At 40.1% G+C, this 24,221-nt stretch overlaps 1 protein-coding gene across 1 annotated transcript in view; it reads left to right on the forward strand.

The window, feature by feature from the left end:
* The first annotated feature begins 5,369 nt into the window (after window positions 1-5,369).
* Window positions 5,370-24,221, forward strand: part of prkcea (protein kinase C, epsilon a) — a 34,954-nt gene continuing 16,102 nt past the window's right edge. The window contains exons 1-2 of the mRNA XM_030401478.1: window positions 5,370-5,714; window positions 24,108-24,171. Of these exons, the coding sequence (XP_030257338.1) occupies window positions 5,370-5,714; window positions 24,108-24,171 (409 nt within the window). The remainder of the gene's footprint in view (window positions 5,715-24,107; window positions 24,172-24,221) is intronic.

Genomic DNA, 24,221 nt, shown 5'->3' on the forward strand with positions numbered 1-24,221 from the left:
TTTCTAGTTTCTTTACCTTTGCGTCAACTTTATTTAAAGTTCACAGAGTTCAGTGTGCAGTCCGTTTGTGATGTCGTACTCTATGTTCAAATCTTATGCTGAATAAATGTTTTGGTATTTTATATAAATAAAGCTATTTAATATATGACTGTGATTGTGCCTGTTCTTCTTTAATCACAACCGTATTCGCAAGGAAAGTGTGTGTGTGTGTGTGTGTTTGCATACAATACCTTCCCAATCAATACATCAATACAATACAAATATGTCTACACAGCATGAAGACATATTTGTCTACATGCTGTGTATAATTTGAGGCAGATAAAAATGAAGCGTATGAGTATTGATATAATTATTTGACGACAGTTGAAAAATCTACAATTAAACATGAGTAAAACGTTCACAAATTGTTAATAACATAGTATAAAACAGCTTTTTTTTCATATTTAATGATCATCTTGGGTGTCTCTAATCATAGAGTATGATTAAAAACATGATGAAATCCTTACAGGGTGTAACGAAGCATGTTTTAGCTGTTAAAACACAAGTATGAAGGATTCACAGGTGGGTTAAAACAGTTTTTAAATATGCTTATTGTTTAAATGTAACTAATTATGTTTGTTAATCTATAATATAAGATGTAAAATACTTAATCTGTCATTGTGGTACGTACAGGATTTTGTTTGGAGGCCCAGAGAAGAACAAGATACAAAATACAAGTTAAAAGCAAAATGAAAAAAAGAGAAAAATAAAGAAATAAGTGAGCAAAATAAATAAAATGAGGTAGCATCATCTACTCAGAGTATGTATTATAAATAAGTGTGTGATGATATTATCTATTTAAAGAGAATAGAGGCAATTATTCTATAAAACAGACACATTACTAATATTCTTAGAGTCAAATAAGCAACTTGTTCCAAACATGTTATTGTTACTTTGTAGGTCCAGATTAATGTCATAGAATATAATCAGCAAACATATAAAATACAAATTCACAAAAAAAAGCTCCATCTTCACCAGCTCTGATATTAAAATATATAAACATAAATGTGTCAGTAAAATGATCCAATAATGCGTTTTGAATGCGTCGTTCTAAGAAAATCAAGTAAAACTCTGAATGCATGACTTCACCTGACAGGATATTTCTACAGGTGTTATTATTAGTTTTACTCAAATAAAGATCTGCTTAGCCGACTTCTTCCACCTCTGTCTTTTGGGTTTGGCTACTTTTGTATTTTCCGTCTTAAACCAGATGTTTCACAATAGACTCTAAGCTGCCGGCACAGCAGCATCTTATATATCTTAGTATTTATTATTTGTTCGCTTACAACTCGTGATTCTAAACATCCTTTCATCTCCAATGTACCTCCACCTTAGATGAAATGTCCTAAAAAGCATTTTAAAAGAAACCCAGTTATTCTGTTTATTTCAGTCTTCTGCTGACCTGCAGAGGATTCAGTGATTTTTCAGTAACATCGCTGAGTAAAGACTGAGTGGCGCCATCCTGTGGTCAAGGTGAGTACAGCACACCTTTTTTGTAGAAAACAAACTCCCAACTTCATTTTCATCTGTCAGGTCTGTACATTTTTTATGTCAACTGATACAGAAAATAAACAGCTGTAAAGTTCACAAACCAGCTTTGATAATAAATCAGGCTGAAACTGAGACGACAGGTCAGATAAAAGAGTTTAACTGCATCAAAAATGACATTTAACACCTTTAATTTACTTTCAGAGGATTTAGTATCTAACATGAGGTTTTTACTCTTATGCTGCTAGGACAGCAATTAATATACAACAGTTTTAAAAGTAGTTTCTTTATTGCGATGTGAGGATAAAATGCTGTTTACACATTGATGCAATCTAAAATAGTAATATCATAATTTGATCTATTTTATTATATAATGCTCTGGGAGGAGACTTTGCTGCCGATACATATGTGCACACACACATTATAATAATTATAATTATAATACCGGTAATTACAATTATAATAAATAAATTAGTCAGTATGTAACATTATCTTAATATTGATGAACTACAACATGAAACGCTTCTGTGAGAATATTAGACAAGTGTTTATTATCCATTAAAGGTGCACTATGTAGGAGAAGGAACCTTATTTACAAGCTTGTTTGTTCAGTTATGGAAAACATATTTCTGTGTTCATATCATCACCTCATAAATATTGTAAATATAAATATTCTGAGTTTGAATTTCTTCTCTAAAACCACATAGTGCCCCTTTAAGTTCCCCAGAACACTGTTTGAAGCTAGAAAGGTGGCAGGGTCCGCCACATATAAACAAAGTAAAACAGAATGAAACTGTGTTGTTCTTTAAAGTCAGTTTGTTTATTCAGTTTATTCAGTCATGAGAACAAAGAGAGTTTGTTATTTAGTGTTCCTTTAATATCATTACACACTGATGAGTTAATCTGCCGCCCTTAATGAACACTTTTACTTTTGATACTTTAAATACATGCTGGTAATACTTTTCCACTACTTTCAATGCAGTGGAGAAATGTTACTCTTTTATTTTTTACTAAATAAACAAACAAAAAAACAGGAAGAATACTTCATCGAACTGCAAACAGCCGCTTGATCACCGTCGACGCGTGAATCTACGAGGAGCATTTGAACACAGCATTCAGTGACGTCATGTCCTGAAAGCGTCATCCTCCCTGCAATGCGTCCCTCAGACCAGCAGGTGGCGCAGCTGGCCAGAGCTGATTTAGGACGCTCAACATGGAAATTTCTCCTATCTTCCCCCCTTTTTTTCAGCCGTACACAGCTGATTTAAATGTAATTACACATTAACTTTATGTAAATTACAACGCGCAATTTAAATGTCTTAACTAAAGAGCAATCTGATTAAAAAACAGTAAAAAATAAAAAAATAAAAAAAATGTTGCTTCAAATAATTCTCCAGGCCAATAATCAGTTGATTCACAGTGTACAGTTAATACATACATGTAAAAATACTGTATGTATAATTCACTTGTACTTGTGTTTTTTATAAATAAGTTCCTTCGCTAATATCAGATAATTTAAGACTTTTACTCAGGTGTGTATTCATGGAGACTTGAACACAATATCTCTCACTAAAGTGTGATTTTGAGTACTTTTTTTAAACACTGCAAAGTATCAGATATTAGAAACACTCAGTTACCTCAAAACTGAACTAAAGTACATTACTTAAGTCAATGTACTGAGTAACAGGTACACACAGGTAGCCCATTTTTAGGTAATAATATAGGATAAAGATATGAGAACCGGCTCCTCTGGTACAGACGTTGTAAACACATAGACAGAGATATAACACAACCATCAGATCTGTAATGTTTTCATACAGCAGCTGGTGACTGTAGCACTCAAGAGGCAAGAAGTATATTAATTAAAATGATATTCCAGGAACTTTTATATATAGAAGTATGGAAGCTTATGTATGCCAAAATGTATCTCATATTTCTGACTTTTTATATAATGATTGTGACTTTAATCTAATTAATTTTGACTTTCTATCGCATATCTGCAACTTTTTATTTAATGATAATAGCTTTTTAAATAACAGGTATAGTTTTGTATATTTCATAATAAACACTTTTGATCTCATAAATTCATTTCATCCCTCAATTTTAATTTTTCAACCCCATAATTTAGATTTTTATCTCATAATTTAGATTTTTTAAACCCATAATTGGACTATTTATCTCAGAACTGTGACTTTCATCTCGTTTATTTATTTATTTTTATCTCACGATCGTGACTTTTGTTTCATTATTTTGACTTTTTATCTAAAAATGTTAGAAAAAAACTATTTTCCTCACAGTGTGACTTTCATCTCAATATTATACATTTTTATCTCAAAATTTTGGCTTTTTATGTAATCATTTTGATTTTAGTCTCATTTTTTAAACTTTTTTTCTTAGAATTGTGACTTTTATGTCATTATTATGAATTCTTATCTCAAAATTTCGGCTTCTTTTGTCTAATAATTTTGACTTTTCTTCTCTTAATTGTGACTTTCGTCTTATTATTATTTTATTATGACTTTTGATATCATCATTGTGACTTTCCATCCTGCTATCACAGTGTTTGACTCGTAACACAAATGTAAAATTATCGTTTTAACATTTATTCCGTCACATTCAGTCTCTCTTTTTCTGGGATTGTGTGTGTGTGTGTGTGTGTGTCTGTGACCAGGCATAAGGATTGACTGATTGACCAGCTGTATTGCCTGTCTGGCCATCACACACACACACACACACACACACACACACACACACACACACACACACACACACCCACACACACACACACACACACACACTCCATGCCTGCGGGTGAATTCCATCCCCCTCTTCGTCTCTTGCGCTCAAAAAACACCTCTTCCACACACACACACACACACACACACACACACACACACACACACAGTCTCTCTCTCTCTCTCATCCGGCGCAGGAGCCCGGCAGCGCGGGTGACGCGTTTTGCGCATTTCCTGCAGCTCGCGCTCACTCACGGATTGAGGAGAGAGCGAGAGGGGACGGGAAACGGGGGGCGCGCGCAGGGACCGAGAGGAGGAAAAAAAAAAAACGGAACGCGAGCGGAGCACCGAGATGTGTCAGGGCTGCTCCTGAGCCCCGCAAACACCGCATCGAGGGGGCAAAAACCTGCGTTGTTTCGGAGAGTACGCGTAACATATCGCGGTACCGAAGCGAGGAGATTATCCCGGGGAAAAGCGCGAGCGGGGGGCTGGAAACGAAGCTCCAATCCCGGATGGCTAGGCGCGGCTGCTCGCGCTCTCTCCCACCCTGACCCGGGAGAGACTCACACACAAGGACCGCGGGGGAAGCTCCGGAGCTCCGCGTGAACCCAGCCGGAGCCTGCGAACCCGCCTTCCCCGCTCACCGCCGCGCGTTTCTCGGCCTGTTTCCGCCGAAACGGGAATCTTGTGCGGACCATAAACAAACACGGCAGCCGCTCGAGAGGCAGCGCGCTCAGCCAGCGACCTCTGAAGGGTGTGAGTCTGCGCTGTTATTGCGTTTTTCAGCCCATTACGGATCCATCAGCTGCACTGTAAGCGTGAGTGTGTGTCCGTGTGTGCGAGTGCGTGCGTGCATGTGAATGAGTGTGTGTATGTGTGTGTGTGTTGGGATAACACAGCGTTCTGATAATGGCTGTACGAGACTGAGAGTCCAAAGGAGCCAGCGGCATTATGGGATGTAGCAGGACTGTGCAGTGACCCTTCTCGTTTGGAAGGAAACACTCTGTGTACAGGAGCAGGAACAGGCAGACTAGCCTAAACACGCACACACACAGATACCAGACACACACACACACACACACACACCCACCCCAGGAGCCTGCAGCCATGCCTGTGTTCAGTGGCCTGTTGAAGGTGCGAGTGTGTGAGGCAGTGGACCTGAAGCCCACCCCGTGGGCCCTGCGTCACGCCGTGGGCAAGAGCGGCTCCTTCCTGCTGGACCCCTACCTGGCCCTGAATCTGGACCAAACCCGGCTCGGCCAGACGGCCACCAGGACCAAGACCAACAGCCCCGCCTGGCACCAGGAGTTCTGCACCGAGGTCCGTGAGGGACGGAGCCTGGAGCTGTCTGTTTTCCACGATGCGCCCATCGGATACGACGACTTCGTGGCCAACTGCACCATCCAGCTGGAGGACCTGCTGCAGAACGGCACCAGACACTACGAGGACTGGGTATGTGCTCGGTGTGTGTGACTGTCTCAGTGTGTCTACCCACAGTGCATTGGGGCAGAAGTCCTCAGGGCTCTGAAAAGCCACAGGTTTGCATGTCATAAAGTTTTCCAGGTGAAATTAAATGTGATGACAGAAACCAAACAAACAGTCTTGGCAGCAGCCCGACCATTGCATTGTTTGCATAGCATGTTGGATGTGGTGGTGCCGCCCGGAGCACAGTGGAGCGGGCCCTCAGGAGGAACTCGCCCCACGATATACACACACTTCACTAAATGTTACCTTTAACTCGTTCCTCCAGGAAAGAGATTAATGTAGCAGTTTGAAAACTCCACATCCGCAGCTATTTCCCGCTCGGTCCTCTTCCAACACAGACGCACATCATCCCACTCTTCTGATTAAAAAAACACAAATTTGATGCACTCAAACTGGCGGACTTCCCGCGGTATCGATATTTTTAAAGGTATTTCTCCTCCCACCTCCTCCTGAACTACATTAACTGAGATGCTTTTACACAGAACACAACACTTGTTATGTTTCTCATTAAAATCTAAAGTCCAACGTCCTCAGTGTTGCATCAACTCCCCCCCCCCCCCATTGTGCAGAGGAAACGGTATTGAATATGGATATTTTTCAGTGTATTGTATCGAAGTTCATATTCCAGTTTCGTGACGACTCTACGCTCACATCATTCGATGGTTGCAACGGTTTGCAAACTCAATAAGAACAGACGGTTTCTTCGTTGAATAAACGCTTTATTGTAATTTAATTATGACATTCTGTCCTGAGAGACATAAAACTTGAATTCAATATCATATAAAAGGCTGCTAAGGTACGGCGTTTCCCTCAGAATGACTGCGTACCTGGTGGTGGATGATGGTAGATGATGGTGGTTTGGGGGGACGGCAGCATCCCAAAATGTCAGTATTTGACCATCGACAGGTGGCTGAACACAGAAGTCGACCGACCGTGTTCATCTCCAGGGAAAGATCAGATGATACGTCAGAGAGTGAGGAAGGAATGTGACAACGCAACGTAACGTGAATAAAACTTTAAAACAGAACCTGCCCGAGACACGTCAGATTCATTTTATACGACGGCGGTGACAACACGCTGCTTCATCGCGGCATCAAACGACGTTGTGTGTTTTCATCGTTTTGATCATGAGAACGTCGGTGGTTGAAGTTACGTACGGTACATTTAATGGCATTGTCTCAAGACCTAAAAGTAAATTATGGAACCTGGCAGCTCTCTTTACCTTTAATCCAAGATATTCTCTTCACATGTCAAACCTTTGTCTCCTCACTGATGAACGTAGAGGTAATGTAAGCTACATTAAGTCGTCATCACAACTATACTCTTCCATTTTTCTTTGGCAGCACAACATTTTGTTATTTAGCTTCCATTTCAGCTGCACACATCTGCCGTCAAACTATATGTGTCTCCAGATGTTTCCTGGTGGTCCAGATGGGTCTAAGTCAGTACTGGGGTCTTGGAAAAACGTCTCGTCGTTCCTCCTTTACTTATCTCGCAGAGCTTTTTTTCTTTTTTTTCTTTGCCGTAATTTAATATTCTGCAGCTTTCCCTCCTCTTTCTGTGACACGGGAGCTGTTTGGACTTGTATTAGATCTGATTTGGGCATCTCAGGTCCGATCTGTAGTCATCCTTCCTCAATTCCTCACATTCCTCCTGCCATTTTGGACTTGTCGTTCTCGTTGTAGATATATTTAATAAAGCAATCACAGCAGAGCAGATATGTTAAGACCGCTTCAAGATACACGTACTGAAGCTCGGCAGTGGGAAAGACTGAAGTTCCTTTCAGTTCTTACGGTTTCTCATCATGTAATTGAATTTGTGCTGGGACTATGTTGGCCCGCCACATGTAAGATCTGTATGTAAGGGGATAAAGAGCTGCTTGTTTTCGGGTCTGTGAGTTTTTTCCTCCAGTTTTAACATGTGATGTTGTTCCACTTCTACGCTTTGTGTTATCTCGTCTCGCTTCAGATGAAAGGCTGACGAAGGTGATCTCAGCAGAGGCGTTCTGGGAGCTGAGGACATGAAACTTAAATAACAGAACGAGTGGTTTTTGCTTTTAGCTCATTACTTAACATTACTGCTGACTAAGGATGCACATTTTGACACATTTTTTTAATTGACAGCTGTTTTAACAACCGATTTTCAGTAAATCCCTAATAATATATGCAACATTTTGGATGTAAATATCAAGTTTGTTTCGGTGAAAAAGTGCAATTTCACGCGGACAACGACAAAACAATTACAACAAGACGTCAAAATATAAGCTTAGACATGATGGTTGAATATAAAAACAATAAACAATTCTAATTACTGTGATCAGCGATGATATTTGATGGTATGACAAGAGTCCAGGAATCGAGACTAACTAGAAAGAAAATGTGAAACGATGAAACAAAAACTAAAAAACACCCAAGTGTATGACTTAGTGTTGCTAATAAACAACTGTCCCAACAGAATCCAGCTCATATCGAGGCTACTAAATGACTAAAATGATATAATATCAACTTTATAGAATGTCTTTCTTTAGTTTTTGAACAACAAATGATCTCTCTGATCCTCAGTTAAAACATTTTAAATTAGTTGAATTCTTAACAACGATTAAATCAATTTATGATCAACGACATCCCGACTGTTCAGCGTATTTCAAAGCATATTGTGAGTTATTAAATTAGTTTTTAACCTTTCAGGCAACCATTACTTTCAGTTTATGCTCATACACAATGAAAATAAACTGTCAGAGACTTTTACATTTTATTTTGTTTGACTAAAGGTGCAACAAGTAAGAATTTTAGATGAAAACGTAAAGAAATGAACTTAAATTATCAACTGTACATGCATAAACACCAACACGCTCCCGCTAGCTGCACGGCTACGTGAGCTAACTAGCTAGTGGCAGCTACAGTTAGCAGTTACTCTAGTGGTATGCGGCTCCCTTATATGTTTTATATATGAATCAAACTGGTAGACAACCTTTGATTTACCAGAACTGTTACCACTACGAGTCCAAACATCCAGTGCTGGTCAGTCTCTCATAAAAAGTTTCACATCAGCAACTAAAAACAACGTAAAAGAAATGAGCAACAAATTACGTCAAGACGATTAATTAACCAGTGTTCAGTGTCAGTGTCATGTGCATTCAGTGGTGAAATAGTCCGTATAATCATCCATGCTCAAACTCAAATGATCGATTACAGTGTGTCTGTGTGGCTCAGACCAACATGACGGTGCTTTAAACCCTCTAACAGTATATATTATTATTATTATTATTATCATTATAATTATTATTAGTTTGTCGAAAATAGCATTTTTTTAAAGCGTGGGAAGACTCTTTAATGCTAGAGATTTTAATACAGACCCTGCTCTCAGCTGGATTAACATATGACCATGACATTATGTAAAAAAAAACAGAGGCAACAAAATGTTCATTGTGGTGAATCTCAAACCGCAGTATGGTTAAAATGTCATCGAATGCTTTGCTGTGTGCTTGTTGGGGTTGTTGGGGGTGTGAATTGGTGTATGGTTATGTAATATTATACTATATCAGTGCAGCCTCGTCCCTCAGCCATTCAGAGTAAGGTCAGAGCATATATGGATCACTCTGTTGATTGACCGCATCCCATCGATCAGCCAGCCGGCGCGTCGATACATCTGCCTCACAGCGACACGGTCCCTCCCCTCCGTCCTCCTCCCTTCATTACTCCATTAGTCTCCACTTCTGCCTCCCAGACACGGGAGGCATCCTCCCCTCTCCGACAGTGATTCCTCTCTAAGCTCTTACCTCCCGTTTCCCTTCATTTTTCCCATCATCTTCCTCTTCCTGCCTCGCTTGTTGCTTCCTCCAGCTTCCATTCACCCGTATTCAGTCTCCAGTGGGGAGGATTGGAAGTTCAGAGTCAACATGGAATTGCTGGGAAGTATAATATAGTAGTAAATAAAGTAGTCTGTCTGAGTCGGATCAATAAAAATTCACTTTAGCTTTTCATTTGGTAAGGAAACAAATATTTTAATTTCATCACAGATAGGACGAACATCATTTTTCTTACTTAAGTAATCATAAATCATAAAATCACAAGGTCTTCCCGCACAAATAAAAGGTAAATAAATGGTCCGCAGCATTTACACACATCCAGTTTAACTTGTTTTTGTTGGGGATACAATGTGCAAGCTTGCCTTCAGCCATGCTGACAGGCTCAGGCAGTTCAAAAGAAACCTGAAACCAATATCGACTGAATATCAGCGAACTAGAGGAGTAGGATATTCACGATTATCTCCATTCCTGATTGTCCCGATAATGTAAATCCACAACGATCAACTCATTGTGAGTGTTTTTTATCGTCCCTGGTCTGTTGGTCTTATCTTAAGTATTGTCGGGACCAGCCATTAAAATCGCCACAGATATTCGTGGTCCCCAGCGGATGAATCCACATCCATATCGAAATATTATAGCAAAGACAACATTCCTCGATATGACGCCATGAACACGAATCAAAATGTGACACTTTCTGCCGCTCAGTTGAAAACTGAGGCTCGTCTTTCTCACTTCCTCCGGCCTTCTGCTGCCTCACTCATCTCATCATCCCTCTCGTCTCGGCGCTGTTATTCCCATCCTGTCTGCTTCCTGTTCCCTTTTGTCTTCCACCACCTCTCCATGATACATCTCCTGTGGACCCGAGCGCTGTGGGGCCGGGCTGCTGTGCTCTGTGCCCGCCGGTGAAATATTAACCAGGCTTTGATGCTTATTAATTGTCCCACGCAGTAATTGAGATGCTCGGCGGAGCCCATCCCCATGGTGACAATGACAGCCCGTCCCCTTGGTGACAGCCTCTCACCCACAGAAACACCAGAGAGGGAGAGGGAGAGAGAGATGGGTAGGTGAGAGTTGGGGGAGTTCGAGGGAGGGTAGAACAGTTCCTCTGTGGTTTTCTGAGAAGTCAGGATACTTTAAATTGAGGGCCTTCAAAGGTTGAGACATTTAGGAGTTTTAATTGTGTTGCATGTCTTTACTTAAAGGGAAAGTCCACTTTACTTAATTTAATTCTAGAGATCGTGAATGCAGCCAAATGCAACAATGTTCACAGTGTTTACAGATCTTTTATTCAGTTATTTACCCACATGTTCTCAAAATCACAGACAGACAGACATCATTTTACCCCCATATGTTCACTATAATCATTTATCACACTGTAGAGCTGCTTCTTAGACCAACATTGACACAATGTACCTTTTTATTTGTGCACACAGTCAAGAGCAATATGTTAATCCAGCTCTTGCTCCCACATATTGTAGATTGTGCGTGTTGTCTGTGAGTTACCTGTTTTTCCACATAACCAAATTGAGTCGGCATGTAGTGAAATGTGTTGTGTAAATAAAAATGCCATGCGTCGGCCTTTATATAGAGGCTGGACACATACCACTGTAAAAGAAAATGTGTCTGTACATTCCTGTGGACACTATGGTATGTCAGAGACTGAGACATGAAAAGGATGATTACTGTAGCCTATAGGAACTCAACTTTTACTTTTCACTTTTAAATAAGTAGTTTAGATTATTACTGTACATTATAGTTGATAGTAACAGGTGTTTATTGTGAGGCTGTGTGTAGGATGCCCGTCAGTAAAATTTTATAATTGTAACTGAATCACCTCGATATTCTTGGAGACTCTGCGTGATGAATTTTGCCGGAGGGAACGTCACGTGAAGCAAAACTGAGCAGTATCTTATTTTGCTCTAAAAAACCCCAATTTGTTTTGTTAGCTCTGGTATCTGATTTTGCTATCAAGATACAAGCAGTTAGTTAGCTTGTTGGTTATAGCATCTGATGTTGTGTTAGCTAGAAGATAAAACCAGTATGTTAGACTGTTTGATGACCAATTTGTTAGCATGTTAGCTATTGAATCTCATTATGTTTTTGCTAGCAAGATACAAGCAGTTTGTTGTCCTGTTAGCTGTGGCATCTAAGTTTGTGTTGGCTAACAAGACTTTTTTTTTATAAACCTTTTTGTGATGATATTTGCTGAGGTATGTGATAATGTTAACAGTTTATTAGCTTGCTAGCTATTGAATCTGATGTTAGGCTTGCTAGCAAGATAAAACCACTAAAGGCTGTTTTTGAAACACAGTTAACTTGTTTGCTATTTGATTTTGTATTAGTTGAAACAATAGAAACAGTATATCAGTGTTTGATAGTGTGTTAGCTTGTCATGTCTCAAAATTGAATTTTGTGTCAGCTAGCAGGAAAATTCAGTTTGTTAGCCCGTTAGCTATGGTATCAAATTTTGTGATAGCTAGCAAGAAAAAATGAGCTAAAAATTAGGCAGTCTGCTGACTAAGTCTGTAATTTAATAACTTTCTGGCTGACTTCAAATGTTACAAGGCTTTACACAGCAACAATTAGTACAATAATATGTATTTTTCTTGCTGTATTATTTATAGCTACGTAAAGGATCGCTAGGATTGTGGTAGCGATAGCTAGATTTCATGACACATCTGCAAAGTTTATTATTAAGAAATAAGAGAATGAGGGAGGTTCAAGGTTAAATAAAATCACATGGGGAGGAAAGAGCAGAAGGCTGTGGAGAAGAGGAAGCCAGCTATGAAGGAGATGAGGTGTAGAAATAAGCTCTGTGTACATGTAAATATATCAGGCTGGTGGTTGAGAGCTGAGTTGAGAGTTGATAGGCTGCTTCTAGGACTCAGAGATGTGCTGACCACACAGTGTATGCCAGCCTGCCACTGTTTGACACTTGGCATCAACAAACTCACATGCCCGTACTTAAGAGTCAGGATTAATGACTGACGAACTGTAATGAGAGGACGGCCACCGAACGGTAAACAAACAAAACATATCAACACAAAAACAGCTTAATTAATATCTGAGCCCACGGTAAACAAACACTGATATCTTTTTATATAATTAACCCTATTTCTACGGCTTTAGTTGTCTTTACAAAATCTAGATATTAAGAAATTTAGTCTGAATTTCCTATTTTTACCATACAAGTGTAATGGTCACTAACAGCCACTGTATATATGCTAGGCCACATAAAACTGACAATAAAGATGGTGACATTTTGTGGTTCAATCAGGTCATTTCAACGGAATCACCACGACAGATGGATTTGCTCACAGGGGTGAAATCTTTTGTGTTACATTAATAAAGAGGCAAAGTAACGTCCTTCTCGGTGGACCACCATGGGACCTTATTTAGAAAAAAACATGTATGCTAGTTGAAGGCAAGCGACAAATAATTTTGTGATCCTGTTTGAATCGTGTCATGATAAACATATGATGCTTTTCAATTTAAAAAGATTATTTGTAGACTATAGAAAGTTGCAGTTCATTGTTAAACTGATCTAGTATAAGACGGTGAAAGCACTTAAGTAGAAGGACTAACACTAACAGTCGACATCTCGTTTAACGTTCACCAAAACCCAGAACTAAAACCTTATAAAGGTCCAGTAGTTCATCAACCAGCCCCTCGCTGTTAGCCAAGACATGATGGTCATCGAGGTCACGGCCATGTTGTCATCATCCCTTTCTTTTCTCAGTACTCAGATTCCATTCCCTCACTATAGCAAGTTACATGGCATCACAGGCTCCACCCCCTTTGTGGTGACCTGCTGGTTAAGTAGGGCAGACTGGATTTAAGATGTGCTGTTGCCACCATGACAATACGCACACACACACACACACACACACACACACACACAAAGACAGGCACGGTGCTCTGCCCACTGATGCCAAATCAGGTCAACCTTTGGTGTGTGAGTAGATGCCGGAGGGTGTTTAATACATGTTCTCAGTGAAAGGGAAGAAATGGGAGGATATTTGAGAGCTCTGGGACAGCAGGTGAAATCCACACTGTTCGTCCTCAGTCTCTCTCTGTGACCCCACGAGACTGTTTGTAGTGTAAAAAGAACAAATTTACACATCTTATCTTTCCTCCATGGATGGAGTAGTAAGTAGGACATTTTCACAAAACTTAAGAATGTAAAAAAAGTATTGATTTTATCAGCTGAATCTGAGTACCTTTTTTTTTCGTGCCAACAACATTTTCCTGTTGCACGTAAAATTTCCAGCATCTACAGTCCTAGTCAGGTGTAGTTAAACATCATGTCGAGACAGAAACACCATATTGTATTGTTTTGAAGTTTAAACAATCAAATCGAATCATTTCATTGTCAGACAGGTAGCTAGCAGTTAGTCTGGAGGCCGGCTGGGATTTAACGAACAGTCCCATTCTTTTTTAGGTAGGTAGGTAGGTAGGTAGGTAGGTAGGTAGGTAGGTAGATAGATAGATAGATTCAGAGAGATAAGAAGAAGATTGATACCACTGTCAAACTCTTCCATTAAATGTAAAGCTACAGCCAACAGCAGGTTGGCCGAGCTAAGCAAATATTTGTTTTAACCATCCAAAAACTGAAATGTAAAAAAAAAAGCAAAAAACAAAACAAAACAGAAACTTATAGATATCCAATGTTAATTAGGAGCTTTAGCGGTGCTAGTAGTAGTTTTCAGAGCTTTGGACAGATCAAAGCTAGCTAGTTCCCTTTGTTTACAGTGTTTTGAGCTAAGCTAAATAGGAAGTGGAATTTTATTGTGGCGGTTTGCTGCTGTGTGATGGAGGAACAACAGGGTTGTTCGTCGCTGTCATTGTTTGTAATACCAAGCCAACTCAACGCGTTAAAGCAGTCTCATGTCCTCCATATTATGTAGTTATAGTAGGAAGAAACGAAGAAAAGACAAACATGAAAGTTACGAAGACCAAAGATAGCCACTACAGGTATCATATGTTTGAAAACAAATGTAATATTGTAAACGTGAGCTAAAACAGTCTTTGTATGGATTTGCCGTAGATAAAAAAAATTACAATATAAATTCACAGTTTTCCTCAAATCGCTGAGCCCGAGGACAGAACTTCCCCCCCTGCAGCTCGAGTCTGTGTGAAGTGTGCTTTCATTTAGACGGATCCAACAGTGACGAGCGTCTGATCTACAGAGGCTGCTCATTAGGCCGTCTGCCAGTCCATCTGGATGTATCACACACGCTCGCCTCCACCGTTGGTGAGCCCTGAGACGACTGAACAGACAGGACGATTCGATCGGGGAATGTCCGATCTTCAGAATCTAATTCTCCTCCTGTCTGGTTGATTCTACTGGACCGCTGGACCCGTTGTTCGTTGCACAGAGAGAGAGAGGGGGCCGGGCTTTGTTGAATCCCCCCCCCAATCCTCCTCCTCCTCCTCCTCCTCTTCTTCACCACCACCACACGGCTCAGCTCTTCTTACATTATTAGCCGTCTGTGATGTTACATTAAAGATGCATGACTCTCATGCTGTCTCACTCAGCATGGGCCTCCTGTGTGTGTGTGTGCAGACGGACATGCTTGACTTGCTGAGTGATAAAAGGACAAACACACACACACACACACACACACACACACACGTTATTGTGTTGGACGCGGTCGAGCTCTCTCAAAGCCGAAAATTTGTTATTTGACAGATGGATGTGGGAGGCTGTCACTGAGACTAAACGCTCCTGAGAGAGCTGTCTGGTTGGACGGAGATAGCGAGCTGGATGGACGGAGAGTGGGAGGGGGTTAGCTCCACAGTATTGATATAACGCAAGCTCTGAGTGCCCCTGTCTGCCTGGTTGAGTGCCTCTCTGCGCTGATGCATATGGCGCGTGTGCTTCTCTGTTCTATCGGCCGTTCGTACATGTTGTGACGGTGACGAGCGGCGAGAGAAGTTAAGCGCGCATGTGTGTTTAACGTTAACTTTCCCAGTCACAGAACTCACAAACGATCTCGGCTTCCTCTATCTTGTGTGCGAGTGTGTGTGTGTGTGTGTGTGTGTGTTGTGAGAGAGAGAGAGAGAGAGAGAGGAGGGTTTGTGAAGTTATCCGTCTCTCTGGCTGTATCAGTGTCCTAATTGGCCTAACAAGATTAATGAGGCGAACTAGATTCTCCAGCTCTCTCTCTCTCCTCCCATCTTCTGTTGTCGGGCGGGGAAACCTCAGTTGCATTCGTGTGCGCGTCTGAACTCAGGTTAACTCCAAGTCACGTTACAATCCATTTAGCAGAAGGTGGTGGGGTGGATACAATCTTTACTCTCATGGTGTATGTGATTTTATTAGTGCCGAAACAATCACTCCATTACCCGACTGAAAGAAACGTAATTACTAATTAATGGGTTGAGCCACTTGTTAGAAAAAGATGGCGAACACTGAATTTTTTTTTGGTGTTGGGACTCTTTTCACTAAAGACTTAACAAAACCAACCAAGATAGTCAACACGTAAATCCTCATTAGTTGCAGCTCTGATATGTTTCATGATTTTGTAAATGTTTATTCATGAAATAATCTAATACAAATGTCAAATAAGTACAGATGCTTGTGTAAAAATTTAGTACTGATTCAGACTTCTTTACTCCCTAAGGAAGTACAGGCTCTGAAATGTACTCAGAGTATGATTTATATATGATATAAGATTATAAAGATCATCAGATGGTTTTAATGAATCTTTAAAAAGATGGAGGTATTTTACAACAACAGCTTGACTTTATCCCGCTGGCTTTTTGCAGGTTATTGTTAGGCAAGTTCTTATAATTAATTTACTTCGAGGCGTCAGAAGTCAAATCTTTTGGCCTGTCGCACATAATCAAACTCTTGGCAACGAAATCCACAGTCCAGTAGCATCAGATAACTTAAACAAAGCGTTTACAGCTTGTATAGACTGCCGAAAGAGAGGTGAGGTAATGTCAAATTACAATCTGCATCTGGTGATTATTAAATGTAAATTTATCCAATCAAATGTTACATATATCAGGCTCCTTTGAAGGTTTGGTAGTTCAACAACAACAAAAAAAAGCATTCAGGGATTCAGCAATAGAGAATAAAAGATAAATATTTAATTTCTAACAAAGTTTGGGTTCTCAAATCTGTCCCATGTAAACAGTTTCCCAGACAAATCAATAAAGGAACTGACAAAGAAAATAAGCTAGAATCTCCAGTGTTTAACTTCAGGACCAGTCAGCTGATCTTCCTGGAAGTGCCGTTGCAGGCTTCCTTTAAGCTGACTGTGTCCTCTTTGAAGAGTTTGTTTTCCTTGGATGTGCACAAGTCGGCTCAAGAAAAAAAAAATTGTCAGGGTTCATGATTTTAACGGTTGACCTAATTTCCATCAATTTTCGATTTTAATTTTAACGCATATACATTTACATTTAGGGCATTTAGTAGACGCTTTTGTCCAAAATACTTGTGACAGTGACAGTCTGTGGGCAGAAAACAGAAAACAATGAGGTAAAAGCTGCTCAGCTGGATGATAATAATATCTAAATCTATTCCCACGAGCCAGTCTTTCACACACATGTAGTCATTTCATCCATTGTTAGTATAGAAGTATTGATTAGTGTGGCTTTAATGAAGCTCCCAGTATGTATTGTCACATTGCTGAACCCTGACCGGACATGAGCTGACTATTAAACTCTGTACGATTAAACTAATCAATGCATCTGAAGTCGGGCCCAGTACAATCCCCCCCGGGCGACCTGAGGGATGTCTTACAGGTGTATTAGTGTTCGAGTTATCCTGAATTACCTGCTGAAGGGCGGGGTTAATGACAGACAGGTGAGACAGGTGAGCTTAGAGTCACAGTAAAGACTCAGGAGCTTCTTCCCGGCAGACATGTTGACGTGTCAGAGCAGGAAAAGCGCAGGTGTAACTCATTACATTAATGTCGGCTCTGTTTTTTATCTGAGAGTGAAACCAGATTGTTCAACACTGAAGTCCTGGAACCAACATGACTGAAGGAAAACACGTTATGTAACCGTTACTAATGTTAGTTACAGCTGTCATTGTTATATACACCTTTTTTTTTTTTTTTTTTTTGGTATAAACACAGGTGTTAATCCCCGTTCTGAATTCTGGCTCGCTGTCTTGGCTCTCTGAGAAAGCTAAATGGAATGAGACCATCACTCGTGTTGTTGATAATCGCACCTTTGACGAGTTGTGTAAATAGTATTCACACCAGGTTTGTTAGCTGTTACTCTTAACCATTTATTTATTTAAAATGAATGATTAAAATCAATAATTCATGTGAATCGGTGGTGAAGGTATCATTATATAAAAAATATGTTATTCATAGTAAAGTCTCTTCCTTCTTGTAAAGCGGTAAAATCCACCTTGATGACAAAGACTCAACTAAAATCTCTGGGTGAAGTTAAATAACAGTTGATCTGAATGGACCTTCACTTTCACACTCTCTTGTGTATCTGAGTCATTTAATTGATTTTTGACCAAACTTTGAAAAGTTTTCCTGGACTGTTATCCAACAGAACAGCCTCCTTTTTTTCTTTAAACCACTGAAATAGTGCAGATGTCCACTCGTGTGCATTCAGTTAATTTTGGCTACGTAGGCCGCCTAGAAATGTTTAAGTTTGTCAGGTGATGCAACTTTTAGGACGGGTGTTTGTGGCAGTGTTGCTCAGATTTACAACAACATTTTGCTGCAATAAGAAAGGAATTAAATTAAAATAAAACAGACTTTGACAGAGTTTTCCTTTTGGGACAAAACATTTAAATGTAGTGGAGTAAAAAGTGCAATATGTGCCTCCAAAATGTGACAAGTCGAAGTAAGAAATGGAAATACTCACGTAAAGTACCTCAAACTTTCATCTCTGATATTTTCCCGATATTCAGCACATCAAAAAATGCAATAATCATGATTTAAGTGTCTGTCGGACGTCTTTTAGATGAAGTTACTCCATCAGACATTTTATTCCAGCTCTGAACAAATGTGCTCGAGTAAAGAAAGCCCTCGTTTGCAGTTAACAGCTGCAGTAGTGGGGACACACACCTGTGATCGCTACCTGCCTAACCCGTCTAAAAGTGTACCGTGGGATGGGTTTTTTACTATCAAACGATGGTGCTAATGCAGTTGAAGAGATTCTTCAACCCGCCTGCCAAGAATAACATTTCAGGAGAATCACAGTGTTTATTTGAGATTTTTTTTGGCACGATGTTTAACGCTGGCGCCGGCTAATTCCTCTTCAAAAACCTGTGTAGTAGTAAATTCTGATTGATTTGGATGAGAAAAACGAGCTCACAGCCCAAGTGGCCGCTGACTGGTAATGAGAGAACAGAGCAGTTTTTTCTTTTTTTTTTTTTTTTTGGCCGGCGTGCCACCTCAGGACCCGAGCGCTAAATCAATGATGCTGCTGTCCATTTGCTTCCACTCTGTTCCAAATCGCTCTGAGTCCATCTTTTTTTTGGGGGCTGAAATCCTCGCCGAGATGCGTCCGTTATGCAAGAGGTTACATTTGGGGATTAGCACATCATTTTCAAGGGTAGACATCAAGAATCCGATGGCGTTTATGGGTCACAAATCCCATGCAGTCGTTACGTGTTACACATGCAACAACAACAGGATGATACGCTCGGATGTACTAGCCGACATTGTCCGCGTTCTTTTGTTGTGTTTAGCTTCAGATGGAGTCTTTGACGACAGGGCTGCGACCAGTGGTGGAATGTAATGGAGTAGTTTACCAAGTACTTCTGCTGCTTCTATTTTACTTCATTACATTGCCATTAATGCCACTTTCTACTTTCTACTCTGATGTATTTCAGAGAGAAATATTGTGTTTCTATTACATTGCTGAGGTTTTTTGACAGCTCTTTTACTTCCCAACCATAAATCTTACTGGAGCTACCGAATATTAAATCATCCGTCATTGCTGCCTCACCTCGTCGAAGCCTTTTTGTTACCCTCAGGTGTGCATAAACCACAGGACAGGAACTTCTTTTAAAATATAGAAATCATCGGTCATCCTTGTGCCGCTGTTTGAACAAGACATGTACAAGTGTCACTTTGAGCTCTATTTGATTATGACCATCAAATTATACATTAATGGATTGATAATAATAACCAACAATTATATCTGTAATGAAAATAATCATTAGTAATATGCCACCTCAGTCGTCGCTGTTTCCAGCCAGCAGAGAAAAACTGTCTCCTGTTTTTCCACCATGGACGTATCACGAAACCTGGATACAGTCTCGGAGATGGCGCCCTGTAAGTTCCTATTTAATCTGCTCAGTGGCGCTCCACTTCCCGAGTATGAAATCGAAACAGAATGTTCCGTGTTGTGCTGCCCATGAAGCGTGAGAACTGGGCCGGCTAACTTCCAGTTTAGCGCCCAGCTAACTTGGATAGAGATAAATTGATTTAGTCTTGCGGCTCTTCTAGACTTCCTCTAGAATTTTATTTGGCCGAATGGCTGAAATTATGACAGTCTGACATACGTAACGTAACCAAAGCGTCTTGGGTTCGCCGGCAGGTCTAACCGGTAAAAACCTTTTTTCCTCACACGATGTTACAACGGTACAGCGCTCAGTCGTCAGTGACTGTCAGCCCTTGTCAACGTTTGAATTAAATTCTTAAGTTGCAAACTTTAGGCTTCAATTCAGGGCGCTACAAAGGAAAATAGGACAGGCAGCATTTTATCATAATCTTAAAGGAACAGAACATATGCTTTATTTTATCAGATATATCGTATTGGTGTTTTTTTATTTCAGATTGCTGATAAAATAAACTAATTTAGAGATGTGCTACTTTGGCTCTGATGTAACATCCTCTCACAACAATATATATGGTGTCTATAACTAAATGTATCATGTAGCAGAGAGTAGGCATAAAGGAGCAGAACATGGAAATACTTTTGACACAGAGAGTAAATTTTTTACCCCAAAATATCGATTTGGATGAGGAAAAACTTGCCATGCTGAAAAGAAAAGATGGAGGAAACCTGAGGAAGAGCCACATCCTCTCCCAGGATGGACAGGCATGCAGTAGATGTTATATATAAAATATATGTTTTGCTCAGGCAATGATATTTCAACAAATATCCAATCAAACACCTGCAGAAAATCTAAACTCTTGGTTTGTTTTTCTTCACCGAGAGATGAGATTCTTCTAATTGTGTGCTGATGGCTGTGACTGTGTGCCTTTTGCTCTGCATGCAGGGCGTCTGATTGTTTCACACTCGTTTCCGTGCGATCTTTCTCATGTTCGGCGATGCACGGACACGTATATGTGTGCGTCGCTGCCTGTGTGTGCGAGACTGTTGCATAAGAGGATCGGCTGCTGTCCCAGAGCTTAACTAAGGATTTAAACCTCTCTTTCTCACTCTCTCTCTCTCTCTCTTTCTCTCTCACTCGCTTCCTGTGTCGTCTCTCTCTCTGTTGCACTCGCTCTAATCTCTCTAACTGCATGTATATTGTCGGGGGGGATGATGTCAGTATTTGTTGAATAAGTCTGTGCGTATGCAGATGGTATGTTTGCCTATCTAGTGATGTTTGAGCAGGCAAATGTTCTCTCTGTTCCGCGTGCGTGTGAAGTTCCCAGAATGAATTAGCCTCCATTTTGATGACACGCAGATCTCATCATGACTTCAAGCTTTTTCTTTTCTTTTTTTTTTTGCTAATAAACGTATTTCAAATCAGGCATAATGATCAAAAAGAGTGATGAAGGAACACGATGATCGAAACGAGCTGCGGTTTCGATAAAGTCGCTGTAATTTTATGCCGGAGGATTAACGGATTATAACACAGGTAGCGGATGTGTCATAGTGACATCACTCCTTCTGTTATCCTCCAACAGCTAGAGTCTGTGTTTTGGCAACTCTGAACATCCCTGCGAGTCTAACAAAAGATATTGATTTTTACCAGTTTGCAGTCTGTCGACACACAGAGGACTGGGCTCGCTGGTGAATCTAAAAATAAGGGCTTTGGATGAAACTTCATCCAACATGCAATGCTGCAGATTTGTTGGCTGGAAAAAAACTCAGCACAAGAACATTTTGTTGAGGAAGGAAGGAAGGATTTAAGAGCTTCATGTATTATATTTTTTATATTTAGGTAGAGCAATAAATCGATTGCTGTCAACTATTAAAAAGGCCTTAGGTAACTTTTTTACCTTAAAATAACAGCTTCATAATCATTTAGATGGTCTTGTAACAGGGTGAACGTTGTCTCTGTCACCATGTGACGTCAGTGAGAGGGTCGGATCACAGCGTTACACACGTTTCCTTCAACATACAAGTTGTCAACACACGTTGTTATAACGTAATGAGTTTTGTTTGTAGTTAACACAGACATTACATCTGACAAATAGTTACAGACCTGAGATTTGTATTTACAACAGTGGCGTTGCACTCAGAAAACTGTGGGGGGGCGCCACACACACAAATGCCAATTTCAACATAGTGTTGCTTTAAATTAACAGCCAACTATTTGAAGTAAAAAAGTGTGAACATTCACTGATTACAGCTTCTTGAAGATAAATATTTTCTGGTTTATTTTTTTCACACCAAGCAGAGATTTTTGTACCAAAAGTTTGCACAGATATTTATACATTCCTGTGAAAATATACGTGTGACCGATGAAATCCTTTGTTTCAGCTGATGTCCGCGACAAAACGGGAGAAAACTTTATCATATTGATCTCACAACATCTAACACCTCAACAACCAAGTCAAGGAAAATGTATAGCTTGAGATTGAAACATATCACCAGAGTAACCGCTAACTGTGGCTAACTGTAGCTGCAGTTTGCTAGTTTGCTAAATTAGCCGTGCAGCTAGTGATCTGGATTGTCGGCGCTGTTCACATTCTGTCGACCATTTTGAGTTTTGAGTGTTTTCATTTAAAATTCTTACATATTGCACCTTTTTAAAGTTTCCAAAAACGCTGGCGAAGGGGATGAAATCGGATCACGGCACCACGGATAACTTCTACCGGACAAAACAAGACATTTTATAAACCAAACAACTAATCGATTTAATCACAAAAATGATCAACAGATTCATCTACAATGAAAATAAGGTTTTTATTCCTTTTTTTTAAAAGGTGTTGTGTGACACTGAACCTTTTTTATTGCTGCCCTGGTTCATCCAGAGCATAATACACATAATATTAACTATGATGATATGCAGAAAGTTAATGTTATACCTTCATAATCTCTGTATGAAAATGATCTCCTCTCGAGTGGTCAGTGTTATCTCTGCATCAGCAGAGCGGACCTCACTGCCCAACTGTGGCTGCATCGTACTTCCACTGACATGACTCGGGCACGAACGTTAACAGAGGAGGTAATGTTTTAAAGTTTTAGTCACTTTAAATTTCAGTCTTTTGAGCGAAGGTGACCGAACAAAATGCAGGATTTCTTTTTCTGTGTTTGAAAAAGTGTTGAGAACATTTTGGATAACGTAAGTACACAACTCCAGAAAATATACAGCAACAGTCTCGTCATTTTTAGACATTTTAATACAGAATTCCTGCAAGGCTATAACAAGACAACAGAATTTAACTTTTTCTTTTCTTGACTTGCAGCAGAGAACAGCAGAAAGACAACAGTATGTCTTGGCTGTTAAAAGTAAGAATGCTCAGCAGGTACCGGTGTACTGAGACTGCAGAAAATGACTTTTAAAACTGTTTTAAATATTAAGAATCTGTATGTGTGGATATTGTTGACAACACTAGTATCTAATACTTCATAAAGAGTGTGGAGAGTAAAACGTGTACATACATGCCATAGAAAAATGTTTAACAGTTTAAAGAGACTCAACTTGCTGTAATGTTGGATGAAAAAAAGCAGCCAATTCTCTAAATTTTGAGGAGCTGGAAACATAAAATGTTTTGGCTTTTGTCCTTGAAAAATCACTCAAATGATTAAAGGATTATCAAAATAGTTGCAGATTAATTTCCGTCCAACTAAGCACCATTACAGTTCTCTCCGCAGCACCACTTTCTTATGAAGCTACATGATGTAGTGATGATTGTGTTCAAGGGTTGAATAGGCTTTTTTTTTCTGGCAGCAACAGGAGGCGAGAAATGCTGCTGCAACTTGCCTGGACAAAAGCTAAAGACGACCACTTCCTCGGATAAAAAAAAAAAAAAAAGCAATAACTTGTGTTAATCCGGCAGCATCGCCTCCTTTGCAGGACATGTTATATTTCTTGAGAGGTCCGTCAGCTCCACCTACCTAATTTACACATTGTGATCGCATCACAAAAGCAGAATCGAGACAACAGAAAACGCCGACAGTCAAAAGAAATCTTCATCTAGATCGCAGACACAGACTGAATGTTCATACCGGGAGGAAATGGGGTCTGAAGTGATGGTGTTGAGCACAGAAATGAGAGTAGTGATGAAGATGGTGATGCTGATAATGCCGAGTGTAATGGTGGTGAAGATAATGACCTCCCTCCGTGCGCACTGGTGTGTTTGTTTGTGCTGGAGGGACGGCCCTCCTGCTGCACCCAACTGTTCAGCTGATTTACTGTTTCTCCCCCGTCTTTGTCTCTGCAGATCGACTTGGAGCCGGAGGGGAAGGTGTACGTGGTCATCGATCTGTCCGGATCGTCCACTGAAGGTAAAAAAGAAAAAAAAAAACCCACCACAACACGGCTGTTTTTACGAGCG

Source organism: Sparus aurata, chromosome 20 (genome assembly GCF_900880675.1).
Source record: "Sparus aurata chromosome 20, fSpaAur1.1, whole genome shotgun sequence".
Lineage (NCBI taxonomy): Eukaryota > Metazoa > Chordata > Actinopteri > Spariformes > Sparidae > Sparus > Sparus aurata.